Genomic DNA, 16,888 nt, shown 5'->3' with positions numbered 1-16,888 from the left:
GGTAACTAAATCTAAGACAATTTTTAAAAGCAATCTTATAAATCCATTAAAATTCCTGAAGAAATTTTAGAAATATTAAAAAAAACTCTGTTCAATCTAGTTTGTATTCCAATCTTGTTTTTACCTGTTTCTCCTCTCAGGATTCCATCCCATTTTTGACCTAGCTAGTGAGGTTTTGTCTGAAGATTCACTTATTCTCGTCAAGGAATCACGGTTATTCAGAATTTGTTCCAAGAATCCCACACTTCCTACAATACACGAAATATAGTATCATTTTTCAAGTACTAATTCATTCCTCTTTTATATAATAGCTCACATATATTTGTACTAAATTATTTTCACATGGTAATGATCTACTCATTTCACTCTACAAGGTAGACTACATATACATCAAAAACTAAATATTTATAACTCATGGAAACTATACTTGTAAAAGTTTAGGCCTGAATTAATTTCCATTACAGAAGAAAAAGGAGTATGAATGAGAAGTAACATCATGGCAAGGCCCTGTATACAGAAATATTTTTATAAACAGTAAAAAGGAGATTTAACAATTTCTTCATAACTAGTATTGGTTGAATCTTCCTTTTAGCCTCATCTTTAATGAGACTACTTATCAATTCTTTTGGTGGTTAAGGTTGGTTTACTTAATAAAGATTATATTTTTAAATTACTTAAGAGTCTTTAAATGTGTCCAGGACAAGATTGAATGCATTTAAATAGTTCCAAAAATGAAAGCTTATACTTAACATTTCTGCTTACTTTTACTATAAATACTATAAAGATCTAAAAAAGTTATTATTTCTTGTCACTTATAAAAGTTATTAGCATTTTTCTAACTGAACATGATAATAAATGTTAAACTTCTTAGTTTTATTATTCAAACTCACACTTAAAAATAATATAAGTAAACATGATAATCAGCTTACTTTCAATAATGCATTATTTTTTATTAATAACATATTTTTCATTAAAGGTTTAAATAATAACTTGTAGAAGACAGAATAATTACAAAGGTTTATCTCCAACTCCTTCTACAAAGACTCCAAAGAAGCTTAATTTGCCCAGTATCACTTAAAGAAAAATATTAAAAACAGAGGTCCCACTTCAGTTCATTTGCTTTTTTTTTTTTAGGTGCTCAGTTGTGTCTGACTCTCGGAGACCCCATGGACCACCAGTCTCCTCTGTTTACAGGATTTCCCAGGCAAGAATACTGGGTTAGGGTTACTATTTCCTTCTCTAGTGGATCTTCCTGACCCAGGACTTAAACTCGTGTCTCCTGCTTGGCAGGCAGATTCTTTACCACTGAGCCACCTGGGAAGTCCACGTGAGGGACTTATAAATCATAAGTGTGGAAATCTGTTCCTAACTTGAGATAGGTCTAACAAAAGTTGTTGCTTTTGTTGTTTAATCGCTTAGTCGCGTTCAACTCTTCTGCAACCCCACGGACTATTGCCCACCAGGCTTCTCTGTCCATGGGATTTCCCAGACAAGAATACTAGAGTGGGTTGCCATTTCCTTCTCCAGGGGCTCTTCCTGACCCAGATATCAAACCCATGTCTCCTGCATTGGCAGGCAGATTCTTTACTACTGACTTCCTAGTAAAGAATCTGCCTGCCAACGCAGCAGACACCAGAGATGCAGGTTTGATCCCTGGGTCGGGAAGATCCCCGGAGTAGGAAATGGCAACCCTACTCAAGTATTGTGCCTGGAAAATTCCATGGACAGAGGAGCCTGGTGGGCTACAGTCCATGGGGTCGCAAAGTGTTGAAAATGACTGAGCACAGCACAGTGACAGAGTCACCAGGAAAGCCCCTAATAAAAGTAGTGTGTGCCAATTATAATTGCTTTATTACCTGTACGACATGAAAGCTCCATATTTTCTTTTTCTTCTGTAGGATTTTCCCTCTTTGATATTTTATCATCCCTTGAAACAGGAACAGGAGCAAATCTGCGAGGTGCTGGTGTCTCCAAAGGAGATGTCTGTTTATCAAAAGTTGTATCTTCAACCTCTCTTGAAGATGCTTCAACAGAAAATTAAGAAAATAATAAATTTAACTTACTTTTTAAAAAAATTTTAATTATAATATTATTCTTCCCCATTTTTTAAAAATAAAACCAAAATTATATAGGATACTCAAGTTATTAACATATATATAGAAATAACTTCATCCTCACTAGAAATCAAAAGAATATAAACTATAAATACTTTATACTTAAACCTAATAAGTAAGAAAAAAATATGGCAATATTCAGTGCTATTTAAGTTGTGTTGAAATTGGCAAAGCTAGACACTGCTCACGGCAATGAAAACTGATAAGGCCATCCGGTACTAAGTACATGTGCTTAGTTGTTCAGTCGTGTCTGACTCTTTGTGACTCCACAGACTGTAGCCCGCCAGGCTCCTCTGTCCATGGGATTCTCCAGGCAAGAATACTGGAGTGGGTTGCCTTGTCCTCCTCCAGGGGATCTTCCCGACCCAGGGACTGAACCCAGGCCTCCCGCATCACAGGCAGATTCTTTACTAGTGAGCCACCAGGGAAGCCCAGTACTAAGTACAGCAAGTCTCAGAATTTTTATACACTTTGATCTAGAGATCCCACTTTAGTGAGCACAAACACATTGTTGCTCTTGTTCAGCTGACCCAGGGATTGAACACTTGTCTCTTGCACTGGCAGGCGATTCTTTACCACTGAGCCACCAGGGAAGCCCACAAAATGACAACTATAAACAGTGAGCGTGGAAACCTGAGCTCCCGCTACGGCTCTGACACTCCCGCTCTCAAGCCAGGAGACCTGGGGCAGGCAGTCATAAACTCTCTGTGCTTCATCTTCCCCACTTTACAACCTAAAAAATGACTCACATTACTTCACAAAAGTTTAAGGCCCACACACCTGTGGGAGACACAAAGCGACTTGCCTTTAATATGTCTGTAATATAACAATGTCCTAACAAATCAAATGTCAGGTATAATGTACTACATGGATCTTATATATCACTAAAGGCATAGGCTCTTGATTTTCATCAGTTCATTATTCAAATATCAGTAACTCGGAGATACATTTATTGATAAGAGTTTAAATTCCAAAGGTTTAACACAAATAAGTTGTATATTCCTTTGTTACTATAAAGAGGTTTTTCAAATTTCATTAAAATAGACTTGTATTACTCTTTGAAAATATTTAGAAATAGTTTATAATTGTACTCAGATGGTTTCTCCCCTGACAGAACGAAGAACCACAGTAAATATGCAGTTTGTCAGAGTATTGGTGAACTGCTGACAAGCATTTCCAGTGCTGTGTGTATGTTAGCTGCTCAGTCGTGTATGACTCTCTGTACCCCCAGGACTGTAGCCCTCCAGACTCCTCTGTCCATGGAAATCTCCAGGCAAGAATATTGGAATGGGTTGCCATTTCCTTCTCCAGGGGATCTTCCCAACCCAGGGATCGAGCCTACCTAGGTCTGCTACATAAGTAAAACTTTTCTCAATCTATGTAGAAGTGCTTCTGACAATTTATGAAAGTTATTAATTAAAACCATTAAATAGGACATGATCCATAACTTGGCTGAACAAGTTTCAAAATAATCTAGAAATTACTTGGCCAAAAATAATCCCTAATTTTATAAAATAAAGAGTCTCCTATAACCTAGTAAATAAGTTTTCTGCTTACAAACTGCAAAGAAGATTCATAGCTGGCATCTTTTATTCATAGAGAACTACATATTTTTACCTTGTTTGGAAGTAAAGACATTATGTGAAGACAGGTTACTGCTACCAAAATTCAAATGGTCTGGTTTTACAGAATATTTTTCCACTGCTATAGGAGGAGGTACAGTAACAGGCTGAAAACTACTAGTCTTGAGTGCAGCACTGATGAAATGAGTCTAGAAAACATAAAATAACCTTGTTAATTTCAAATATCACCTGAAAGAGTTAGATGACAAAATATCTTGAAATTTATTAGAGGACTTGAAAACAATCTATTAGATTTAATAAATAATAACAATATAAACATTACATGTAACTACTCACTGTAGGAGCAATGCCACTGGAAAGATACAGTAACACAAAGACTTGGGTTACGTCTGGCTCTACAGTGTGGCCCTGATCATTTGTTCTAAACCTCAGTTTTTTCCTTTTCACCTCAGAGATGGCCCATCAGACACTCCTGATGGCTCAGGAGACACTGAGACACTCCTGTCTCCTAGAGACACTCTCTCTAAGAGAGAACCAGGAGAAAGTGACCGTAGCCCTTGACCTCTACTTAAACCAGAGAATTTAAAACCAAAACATCTCATCTTTTAAATACCGATGATAAGATTTTATTTAAAGGTTTAAAAACCATTGGTAGAAAGCACTAAAATAAAACCTTAGCTTTGCATAGTAAGCAGTAAAATATTCATTTACATATAAATGGAAAACACAGTGACAACACAGTTTTTAACACTATTTATTAAAATATCTGAAAGGTACATATATTGTAACTAATAAAACTGATTTTAAAAGAGTCTTATGCTAGGCAAAAAAAACAAAACAAAACAAAAAGAATTCTTAAAAGTGTGCTAAGATCCCTCTACATAAAACAGATGGATGGATTCAAAGAATTTCATTTCATTAAGCATTAACTGAAAATACCTTACATGTCATAAGTTCAATTTTCTCTGTAGTTATAAATTCCACAAACAAGATGTATGAATTAGCAAAAGATTTCATTCTTCAAAAATGATAAAGTTAATAAATTATGCGTTTATTTCTGGAAGGATAAATGAATGGCAGAAAGGCACTTAGAACTATGTTAAAAAAAGAAGTCAATGTGCGTTTCAAATGTGTAATCTCATTCTATCCTAAACAACAAAAATAAAAATGTTTTCTAGGTAAAGAAATCAAGGCTCAGAGAAGCAAAGATTTCTGTAGACTGGGGACCAGCACTCTGACAGGCCCACTCCTAGCCTCTTCAGCTGACGTGCTGCACACTCAATTTCAGCAATGTACAGAGTACTTACTAAAACTTTATTTTATACGCCATAATCATTCCAAATAAAATAATATCAATCACATCAAGATTTCAAGACAAACCCTATTAGGAAGTCTTAAAAATTATAGGATATTAGAGTTCAGGCTATGATGTTATACTGGGCTATAATAAGCTTATTTTTGTAAATTCTTCTGAATGCTATATTTTTATTTTATCTTTAAAAGTTTTTAAGGAGTATTAGGAGTGTGTGCTCAGTTGTGTCCAACTCTTTGCGACCCCGTGGACTATAGCCTGCCAGGTTCCTCTCTCCATGGAATTTTCCAGGCAAGAATACTCGAGTGGGTTGCCATTTCCTACTCCAGGGTATCTTCCAAACACAGGGATCCAACCCTCTCTCTTGCATCTCCTGCACTGACATCACCTGGGAAATTCAAGTTGCACAGTAATAAGGGGTGGGGGGGAGGTAAATTAAAAACAATGCATTTACAATGCTGGTCATTCACTCATTTAAAAAAATCTTTTTTAAAAAATTTGAGTACCTGAGTGTTGGGTACTATCCAAGGACTTGGAAATTGCAAAATAAATACACTATACTATTAGCTCTCTGTGAGGATAACTCTTTTTATAATAGCCCTGTCCCTCATTCAAAAGGCATAAGAATGTTCATTCTTTTTAACTAGGTAAATGTAGAAGCAAATATGTATACTAGGTGATTCTCATCCAAGGGTGTGTATCAGAATCATTAGAGAGCTTTCAAGGATTTCTAGGCCTACCCTAGACCTGCTATTTCAGAATTTCTGACCGGTACAAGCATGTGTATTTTTATAAAGCTCTCCTCATGATTCTAAAGCACTTTGCCAGGCTAAGAACCACTGATATAAACAGAAAACTGCAATGCCATATAAGCCCTTTAAAATGCCATGAAAAGAAATATCACGAAAGAAGGAAAAAAACAATTATAAGTAGAGGTCTCACAAAGCTAGAAACCTAAACTAGAACATGCAGAGTTCTTCTCTTCCACATAGAAAAAAAGAATCATGAACAAACAAACCATTATGTAAGAACTAAAACTGTTACAATCTAAGGAGATGAACTACTGGAGTAATCAATCAGCTTAGAGATCCGAGTAATGAAAGGTCACGGGATGTGTGGTCGCATTACTACAGATACCTGAATATCGATTTGCTGTTGTTGCAGCTTTTCAAGATGCCGAATGTGTTGCTCCATAAACACATTCATTTGTTTCTCATGATCGTGACAGTGTAGTGTCTCCTGTTTATTCTGCATGGTTGTCTGCTGCTCTGTAACACGTTGCAACTGTTTATCAGTCTCCTGTAGCTTATTGAGTAATTCTGTAACAGAATTAACCTTTGCTTCCAACTCACTCTGCACCTAGAACAAAAGTATCCAGACATCAAAAATATGCTCAATTATTAGAAAGGTTATATAAAGTGAACTGGTATAGAGAAATTATCAAACCAGAGTTTTTACCTTCTACATTTCTGATGCTTCGAAAGCCTTTTAGAATCACAGATAAGAGGCAGAATAGCTATCCTTAACTAGATCTTTTTTCTCTTAAAAAATATCAAATTTCCCACAAGAATTTTTATTTCGTCAGAAAACTAAGATCATGGCATCCGGTCCCATCAGTTCAGTTCAGTCACTCAGTCGTGTCCGACTCGTTGTGACCCCCTGAACCGCAGCATGCCAGGCCTCCCAGTCCATCGCCAACTCCCAGGGTACACCCAAACCCATATCCATTGAGTGGGTGATGACACCCAACCATCTTATCCTCTGTCGTCCTCTTCTCCTCCTGCCCTCAATCTTTCCCAGCATCAGGGTCTTTTCAAATGAGTCAGTTCTTCGCATCAGGTGGCCAAAGTATTGGAGTTTCAGCTTCAACATCAGTCCTTCCAATGAACACCCAGGACTGATCTCCTTTAAGATGGACTGGTTGGATCTCCTTGCAGTTCAAGCGACTCTCAAGAGTCTTCTCCAATACCATAGTTCAAAAGCAACAATTCCTCAGCACTCAGCTTTCTTTATAGTCCAACTCTCACACCCATACATGACCACTGGAAAAACCATAGCCTTGACTAGATGGACATTTGTTGACAAAGTAATGTCTCTGCTTTTTAATATGCTGTCTGGGTTGGTTGTAATTTTCCTTCCAAGGAGTAAGCATCTTTTAATTTCATGGCTGCAATCACCATCTGCAGTGATTGTGGAGCCCAGAAAAATAAAGTCAGCCACTGTTTCCCCATCTATTTCCCATGAAGTGATGGGACCAGATGCCATGATCTTTGTTTTCTGAATGTTGAGCTTTAAGCCAACTTTTTCACTCTCCTCTTTCACTTTCATCAAGAGGTTCTTTAGTTCTTCTTCACTTTCTGCCATTAGGGTGGTGTCATCTCCATATCTGAGGTTATTGATATTTCTCCCAGCAATCTTGATTCCAGCTTGTGCTTCTTCCAACCCAGTGTTTCTCATAATGTACTCTGCATATAAGTTAAATAAGCATGGTGACAATATACAGCCCTGATATACTCCTTTTCCTATTTGGAACCAGTCTGCTGTTCCATGTCCAGTTCTAACTGTTGCTTCCTGACCTGCATACAGATTGCTCAGGAGGCAGGTCAGGTGGTCTGGTATTCCCCTCTCTTTCAGAATTTTCCACAGTTTATTGTGATCCAGACAGTCAAAGGCTTTGGCATAGTCAATAAAGCAGAAATAGATGTTTTTCTGGAACTCTCTTCTTTTTCGATGATCCAGCGGATGTTGGCAATTAGATCCCTGGTTCCTCTGCCTTTTCTAAATCCACCTTGAACATCTGGAAGTTCACGGATCACGTATTGCTGAAGTCTGGCTTGGAGAATTTTGAGCATTACTTTACCAGCCTGTGAGATGAGTGCAATTGTGCGGTAGTTTGAGCATTCTTTGGCATTGCCTTTCTTTGGGATTGGAATGAAAACTGACCTTTTCCAGTCCTGTGGTCACTGCTGAGTTTTCTAAATTTGCTGGCATACTGAGTGCAGCACTTTCACAGCATCATCTTTCAGGATTTGAAATAGCTCAACTGGAATTCCATCACCTCCACTAGCTTTGTTCATAGTGATGCTTTCTAAGGCCCACTTGACTTCACATTCCAGGATGTTTGGCTCTAGGGGAGTGATCACACCATTGTGATTATCTAGGTCATGAAGATCTTTTTTGTACAGTTCTTCTGTGTATTCTTGCCACCTCTTCTTAATATCTTCTGCTTCTGTTAGGTCCATAACATTTCTGTCCTTTATTGAGTCCATCTTTGCATGAAATATTCCCTTGGTATCTCTAATTTTCTTGAAGAGATCTCTAGTCTTTCCCATTCTGTTGTTTTCCTCTATTTCTTTGCATTGATCGCTGAGAAAGGCTTTCTTATCTCTCCTTGCTATTCTTTGGAACTCTGCATTCAAATGGGTATATCTTTCCTTTTCCCCTTTGCTTCTCACGTCCCTTCTTTTCACAGCTATTTGTAAGGCCTCCTCAGATAGCCATTTTGCTTTTCTGCATTTCTTTTTCTTGGGGATGGTCTTGATTCCTGTCTCCTGTACAATGTCACGAACCTAAGTCCATAGTTCATCAGGCACTCTGTCTATCAGATCTACTCCCTTCACTTCATGGCAAATAGATGGGTAAACTGGAAAAAGTGACAGACTTAATTTTGGGGGGCTCCAAAATCACTGCAGATGGTGACTGCAGCCATGAAATTAAAAGACCCTTGCTCCTTGAAAGAAAAGTTATGATCAACCTAGACAGCATATTAAAAAGCAGAGACATTACTTGGCCAACAAAGGTCAGTCTAGTCAAGGCTATGGTTTTTCCAGTGGTCATGTACGGATGTGAGAGTTGGGCTATAAAGAAAGCTGAGCACCACAGAATTGATGCTTTTGAACTGTGGTGTTGGAGAAGATTCTTGAGAGTCCCTTGGACTGCAAGGAGATCCAACCAGTTCATCCTAAAGGAAATCAGTCCTGAATATTCATTAGAAGGACTGATCCTGAAGCTGAAACTCCAATACTTTGGCCATCTGATACAAAGAACTGACTCATTTGAAAAGACCCTAATGCTGGGAAAGATTGAAGGCGGGAGGAAAAGGGGAAGACAGAGGATGAGACGGTTGGATGGCATCACCGACTCAATGGACATGAGTTTGAGTAAACTCCGCGAGTTGGTGATGGACAGGGAGGCCTTGAATGCTGCAGTCCATGGGGTCTCAGAGTCAGACAAAACTGAGTGAATGAACTGAATGGAACTTAAGTGGAAAGTAAATAATGGAAATTAAAAATACTTAAATGGAAGTTAAGAAGCAGGAAATAGTAAAACAAAGTAGGTTTCGATACTTCACTAACCTGAGGCTGAGTTTGGTCAGCAGTCTTGGCTCTCCCACCTATTAGCTCTAAGACCTGATGCTGACTCTGACCTGTTTCTCAATCTTCTCAGTTACAAATGGAGGGCTTTGCATACATGATCTGAATGGTCTCTTCTAGCTCTAAAATAAGGATGTCCAGCCATCCCAGCTACCCAAGACTGAGTGGCTCCCAAGATGAGATACTCCACTGCTAAAACGAAGGAATCCAGGATTTTCTAGCAGTAACACAGGGATGAGAGTTAAGTCTCATAACTTCTGAGAAATAATACATAACCAGAGAGAACAATGAGAATGTCCCTAGTCAATGGCTGGACACAACAATTACAAAATCAGTGTCTGGTAAACACTTTTACATTTTACAAAGAAGTTATGACTATCTAGGAAGAAACAGATATACTTTTATCAGTGGAGCTGCTGTTGCAATGGCAGCGGCAGTTGCTGCAGCCACAGTTGTAGCTGAATCAATCCCACTGGGTGAAATTCTCTTCTCCTGGGTGACAGGGTCCTTTTCTGTGCCTGCATCTTCTAAAAGCTGTACCTTCACCTCCTTACAAACAGGCATGCTTTGAGCTCTGGAAATAAAAATGGAAAAAAAAACGTCTGTTAAGTAAGCTACACTGAACCATTAGAAGAAATACCTACAAGTGGCAATCTGCTGCAGGTGAATTTTCTTGATTTTTTTTAAAAAGATAAATTCCTATTTTTTGCTATCAGCACATCAGTCATTTGGTTAATGAAATCTATTAAGGCTCAGGTCACCACACACTAAAAAAAATTAAAAGGTAATTCCCAGAAGGCACTGATATTTCAGAAGATATGACTTGCACATATGAAAAAGACATGGGCACAATTACAATGATTTACAGTCAAGAAGCACAAATCTGGGACTTCCCTGGTGGCCCAGTGGTTAAGAATCTACTTGCCAATGAGGGGGACACAGGTTCGATCCCTGGTTTGGAAGGATCCCACCTGTCATGGAATAACTAAGGCCATGCGCCACAACCGCTGACGCTCGCATGCGTAGAGCCCATGCTCCTCCATGAGAGAAGCCAGCACAATGAGAAGTCCTGGCAACGCAACAGAGAGTAGCGTCCACTCACCACAAACAGAGGACACCCACATGCAGCAACAAAGACCCGGTGCAACCAAAAACAAATAAAAATAAATTTTAAAAAGTTTTAAAAAAGAAGTAGAAATTTAAAACATACAGCAAAGGCTCTAAGTATTCAGGCATCAAGTCTTACTCCCAAAGGAAGACAACCCAAGAGGGACTATTAAAACTGCTGAAAAGAATTTCTCAACTTCTAACTGATTTAGAGTTAATAAATATCACCTAATTTATTAAAATGGGCATAAAATGCTTTACTAAGCAATCTGGATTAATACATATTCACAATAAAGCATTTAACTAAACACTTATTAAGAAAAAAGAAAAAAAAAAAAAAAGACTAGTCAATTTTGTGCTGTGTTTGGCCTAAAAGAAATGAAAGAAACACTGACAAAATTGAAGAGTGTCTAAGGTAGTCTAAGTAAAATCAGCAGGAATGCGCTTCATCTCCAGCTGCTGGATTTCCACCTCTGATTTTTAAAGAAGGCACAGAGCTCTTAAACTTACTCCTCTTTGATGTTGCCTCATTTCTATTAAGAGCATCATTTGTCTTGCATTCTCAAAATTTTGAAGTTATCTTAAGTTCTCTACCCTCCAGTTACCTTCTCATACCCAACTGAGTCATCAGGTTTTCTCAATTATTTCATCACAATTGCAGGAATCATGCCATGGAATTATAGAGGCAGGGGAACCCAACAGCCCAGCTTTCCTAATTTTCTTCATTTTACAGATGAAGGAAGAAACTGAAGTCCACAGAGATAATGGAATTTACCTGATCACGTCATAGAACTAGTAAGTAGCTGAGATAAGACCAATGCCCACAGATCTTCCCACGACATCAGGCTTTTTCTCTCAAAACAGCACTTCTCCCTTCATAATTCTGCTCTAGTACAAAACCATCATCTCTTGCCAACTATTTCATTCTTTCGGTTTCTATTTGCTTAAAAACCTTTCACACAGATTTCACCATTCAAAAATCTAAAATCGTTCCTTATAGGCTAATTTCCTATTTGGCATTCCACTTACTCCATCCTCTGGCCCTGCCCTAGGGTCCAACATACACTATACTTTCTGTTTCCTCTCAAACCACCTCTCCCCAGTTACACTGCCCTCACTGACGACACTACACGACTCTCACAGGTGACGCCAGGCTTTTTTCACTGTTCTCTCAATCTTTACCCAACTTGCTCTAACCTTCTTCCCAAGATTCAACAAAACTCTTACCTTTTCAATAAGCCTGTTCTTGGGGACTTCCCTGGTGGTCCAGTGGTTAGGACTCCAAGTTTGCAATGCAGGGAACATGGGTTCAACCCTGGGAACTAAGATCATGCATGCCAAATGGCACAGCCAAAAACATAAATAAGCCTGTTCTTATAACACTTCCTCTTGATCTCTCCATTCACTAATTTCTCTTCATTTACTTTCGATGGGCTTCCCTGATGGGTCAGATGGTAAAGAATCTGCCCACAGTGCAGGAGATCCAGGTTTGATCCCTGGGTCAGGAAGATCACTGGAAAAGGGGCTGGCTACCTACTCCAGTATTCTTGTCTGGAGAATTCCATGGACAGAGAAGCCTGGTGAAATACAGTCCATGCAGTTGCACAGAGTCAGAAATGATTGAGGGACTAACACAATACTTACTTCCAATAACATACAATTGAGGCTTGATAGTCAGCCATCCTACGGTTTAAATGGCTTCCCTTGTGGCTCAATTGGTAAAGAATCCGCCTGCAGTGCGGGAGACCTGGGTTCAACGCCTGGGTTGGGAAGATCCCCTGGAGAAGGGGAAGGCTACCCACTCCAGTATTCTGGCCTGGAGAATTCCATGGACAGAATAGTCCATGGGGTCGCAAAGAGTCATACACAACTGAGCAACTTTTTCACTTTCACAGAATAGACATTTAACAAAACTAACATGTTAACAATATTAACAATGTATTGAATGTTTCCTCTCACAGCTCTAAGCATGCATTCCTCCATCTATGTACCTATTCTCTGCCCAACTAAGCTCTAAGCAACCTGGAGTGGGGGGCTTTTATACCACATAAGCAGTAAGAAAGAGCACAGAGTTGGTGCTAAATATACATTTAGCTGACTGAGTGGTGTACTAAGAAAATATAATTCAGATAATCCCTATCGTTTAGAATTTCTGTCTGAAGTCTGAATGTGAGTTATCCTTTAAGATCTCTCATTCTGTATTAAAACATTAAATTGACCAACAAGAAAAATAACATTTTAAGGCCAGACATCAACTTCTTTATAAGATTTAAAATTTTATTTTTTCCTATTATCAAATTAATAAATGCTCAATGCAGCAAATGAACTTCTAATTGTAAAGAACTAGAAAAAATGCACATAATTCACCCACTTAGAATAAACTATTCCTTTCCTTTTTGTCATTTCCTAGAACTTTTTTTATTCCTAAATCCTCTGAATCTAGCATCTGTCTCAATACTACACTGAAACGGCTCTTACGAAGGCCATTAATACCTCCTCTTGCTCAATTCAATGGACACTGTTCAGTCCTTATCTTTATATCTGAGCAGCTATCAAACTTAGAACCTCACTTCCTCGGTTTTGTTAAGACCATACTCTTCACCTCTGGATATACTTTCTGAGTGGCATTTAGACATCACATTGCTTTCTCTGAACATCTCTTAAAGATTCAGTTTTCTTACAGCTCTATCCTAAGCTATCTCTTTTCACTCTCACACTCCCACCAGGCCAATTCAACCACTTCCAGAGCTCAGACTACTATCTACATACAGATGACTTATATACATGGATTTCTAGCTTAGACTCCTTTTGCCAGTTTGACCTCTATATGGCTCAGTGGGTAAACAATCTGCCTGCAATGCAGAAGAGATGGGAGATGTGGGTCTGATCCCTGGGTTGGGAAGATCCCCTGGAGAAGGGTATGGCAACCCACTCCAGTATTCTTTGCCTAGAGAATCCCATGAACAGAGGAGCCTGGCGGGCTACAGTCCATGGGGTCACAAAGGGTTGGACATGATTGAGCACATGGCACAGAAGTTCAATTTGCTATCAGACGTTTTTCACCTGGATGTCTCATAGGTACCTCGAACCCTTGCCTATGTCTAAAGTGAAATTTATTCCCCCAACACCTCCCTTTTTCAATGAATACTATTACTGACTATGCATTTATACAAGCCAAAAATCTGGGATCCATCCTTAGCTCTTTCCTCATGGTCACATCTAAGCATCAATTCCTGTCAATTGCATCGCCAAATTATCTTCCAAACCTATGCACTCCTCTCCAGGCCAGCATGATTCCCACCTTCACATCCCACCACTTACCAATGGATTCAGGACCAATCTAACCCATCTCTTTCAAACATCTTCTAAAAGTTCATTGTCAATTGGTTTCCTAGACTTCAGCCCAGCCCTCTTCTAATCCATTTTTTCCTATCTGAGTGAGCCTTGTTAAGAAATACATATCAAACTTTAAAACTTTTAAATGATTTGCCATTTCTCTTTAAGTCCAAACTTCTTTGGTGTAGTTCATAACCCTGCTTACCTCTCCAGCCACAAGAAGGGTCATTCTACCCTGTTCTAGATGCTCCAGACAGACTCGTCATTCCTCAAAGCCTCCCTCCAGTCAATTACCTTTTTTTTTTTACAGCTTTACTGCATATTTTAACATCAAATAGGGCAGATTCTCCATCATTCCATATTTCTTTCTCCAAAATTAGCCATTCTCCACTGTGTGTATTCTACATGTATGTATTCTTAACAGTATGTGCATACATTCTCAACTGTGTACCCTTTCAAGTAAATTTTAGAATCACTTTGTCAAATTCCATCTGCCGTTCTCAAAAGAAAAAAAGAAAATCAAGTGACACTGACTACAGCAAAATTTCTCTAGAGACACAATTAGACTATCTTTTAACCCAATATGAGAGTCATTTTTATGGTTCTGACTCATACCATTCTCTACACTGCAATAACCTTCTCAAAAGCCCTTACTAGTTTTTCTTTTTCAATTCTGTTTGTTCATCTGAAATGGGGAGAGACCTACTGTGAACAAGTAGGAAGTAGTAGTCACAGTTACTTCTCACTATCCACTTATTTATGAACAACTTCTCCCTTTTGGATCTGAGAGTTTTGACTTGAAGGCAAGTTGATAAAGCCCATATTGTGGTTGCAAGTAGTCACTTCTACCTGGGGTCAGTTGGATGGAAATGGTAATCACTTTTTCTCCAATGAATTAGATGTAATCTGAAATTTTTAGTTTATGTACAGAATTTGGGAGACTGCCCCTCCGTCATATCCTTACTTATGCCTTTTCTTATATATTTACAAACTCCAGGATACAACTTACCATCCAAATTCTCCTCCTAATCACCTATCACATACTGGGAATTGCAGGCTGATCAAATGTCAAAAGGAAAAACACCAGTAAGCCAAACAACCAGCTGTGAAACTCTGGCTGGCTCAGATCACACTCCTTGTGGTTTGCTGTGCTATGCTTAGTCACTCAGTCATGTCTGACTCTTTGCGATCCCATGGACTGAAGTCTGCCAGGCTCTTCTGTCCATGGGGATTCTCCAGGCAAGCATACTAGAGTGGGTTGCCATGCCCTCTTCCAGGGCCTTGTGGTTTAGAGGTAGTATTTACTTTGTTAGTGTTTCCCAGAGTATAATATGTATATTATGAATAACTATAGGTAAAAAAAGAATAAACTTTACTTTAGCAGTTGTAGAGCTCTGGTCCAGGAGTAGAATACATTTAGCGCAGGGACATAAATCTCATTCCACCCCCACTAATGACTTTTTAAAATACCCCTGTTGATACATTCTTTCATGTTTAGCACAGTGTCCTTGTCAGGGTTGATTCTGTATTTCATTGGCAGTAAAGATAAAGCTGGAAGGAAGCATTTAGATAGAGTAATAGCCAGTTTTCCTTCACTCCACTCAGATGCTAAGCTTGTCCCTTTCTCAAATCTTAAGCAGAGATTAAGAAAAAGTCTAAATGCCCTTTTTCAGTAAGCAGTATTATGTATGTGGTCATATACGTGACTGCTGCTATGAGTAGTATAGTGAAGTGACTAAGAGAGGACTCTTTAGACAGACTACTTGGGTTTGAATTCCAACCCAGTGAATACTTGCTCAACGACTTCAGGAAAATCAATCCCTCTGTGCCTCAGTTTCCTCATCTATAAGACGGGGATTCTGTAAAATTGGGATGGTAGTGTAATCTATATTATTGGATTTTGAAAAAATTAAATGAGTTAACGCACATAAAGTGCTTACAACAATACCTCTTCAACAACAACCACAGCAACAATAATAACTGTTAACAGCCATTGAGTATTTTATACATGCCCAGCATCATGAAAAATGCTTTATACGTATTATCACACTCATATATTTCACATATTGGAAAAAAACAACTTTTTTCCCTAGGTGCAAAGAATAAACAAAGTTGATTTTAAAGAAACACAAGAAGTGCCTTGCCTATTTTCTGTAAATGAAACTTACTTTTGTTTTAAAACTGCTCTTAGAGCATCTTTCTGTCCCATAGTGTACTGAGAAATAAAGATGTCATTTGCTGCAAAATAAAAACACAAAAATATACTTTAGATTCCTGGAAATGTATTACATTTTGATAAGCTACTCAAAGAAAAAAATTTAATTAAAAAAATGTTTGGAAATTTAGCAATATGATTTCTCAATTTAAAAAGACAAGAAACAAATTAAGTGACTTGAGTAATAATAGTCATAACTTGAGACTGTAAGAATAAAACTGTGTAGGAACACTTGGGGCCAAATTAAAGACATTTGTTCAAACTCTAATGAGAACACTGCTTAGCTGAAAACAAAACCAACTACTTTTAAAATGTCATTAAATACATTTTTTCAAAGCATATTTTTAATCAATTATCTTACCAAAGCCTATTCAGCATTTATAATCAAGTATCAAATACCAAACTATGCAATAGGTTGGCAATAATAAAATTACCTTTACCATCACAAATCATTTTCTGGACTTCAGAGGTTTCATTAGTAGCTTAACTTGGAAGGAAAAATGAATTAAAAATGAAAACAAGAAAAAACTGTAAGGCTGTTTAATAAATACCTTAAAAAAAATCAATGAATATCTAAAACTCTAAAATTCTATCCTTACCAAAGAAATTCTTACATGTGTGCTAAGTCACTTCAATTGTGTCTGACTCCTTGTGACGCTATGGACTGTAGCCCACCAGGCTCATCTGTCCATGGGATTCTCCAGGCAAGAATACTGGAGTGGGTTACCATGCCTTTCTTCAGGGGATCTTCCTGACCCAGGGATCGAACCCACATCTCTATATCTCCTGTACTAACTGGTGGTTCTTTACCACCAGCACCACCTTGGAAGCCCAAATTCTTACATATT

The 16,888-nt window shown here is 38.3% G+C and overlaps 1 protein-coding gene across 7 annotated transcripts in view; it reads right to left on the bottom strand.

The window, feature by feature from the left end:
- KIAA0586 (KIAA0586 ortholog) overlaps positions 1 to 16,888 on the bottom strand; it is a 114,617-nt gene that overhangs the window by 93,134 nt on the left and 4,595 nt on the right. For all 7 annotated transcript variants that reach the window (XR_006270089.1, XM_043472191.1, XM_043472190.1 and 4 more), the window contains exons 5-10: positions 15,994 to 16,063; positions 9,782 to 9,956; positions 6,147 to 6,368; positions 3,732 to 3,885; positions 1,857 to 2,024; positions 125 to 248 (exon numbers count right to left, since the gene is read on the bottom strand). Coding sequence is in view for 6 of the 7 variants with exons in the window: in XM_043472191.1 (XP_043328126.1) it covers positions 125 to 248; positions 1,857 to 2,024; positions 3,732 to 3,885; positions 6,147 to 6,368; positions 9,782 to 9,956; positions 15,994 to 16,063 (913 nt within the window). In the remaining variant the exon portion in view is untranslated. The remainder of the gene's footprint in view (positions 1 to 124; positions 249 to 1,856; positions 2,025 to 3,731; positions 3,886 to 6,146; positions 6,369 to 9,781; positions 9,957 to 15,993; positions 16,064 to 16,888) is intronic.

This window comes from Cervus canadensis, chromosome 6 (genome assembly GCF_019320065.1).
Source record: "Cervus canadensis isolate Bull #8, Minnesota chromosome 6, ASM1932006v1, whole genome shotgun sequence".
Lineage (NCBI taxonomy): Eukaryota > Metazoa > Chordata > Mammalia > Artiodactyla > Cervidae > Cervus > Cervus canadensis.
The sequence above is the reverse complement of the archived record's forward strand: the minus strand, read 5'-3'. Positions and strand labels throughout refer to the sequence as shown.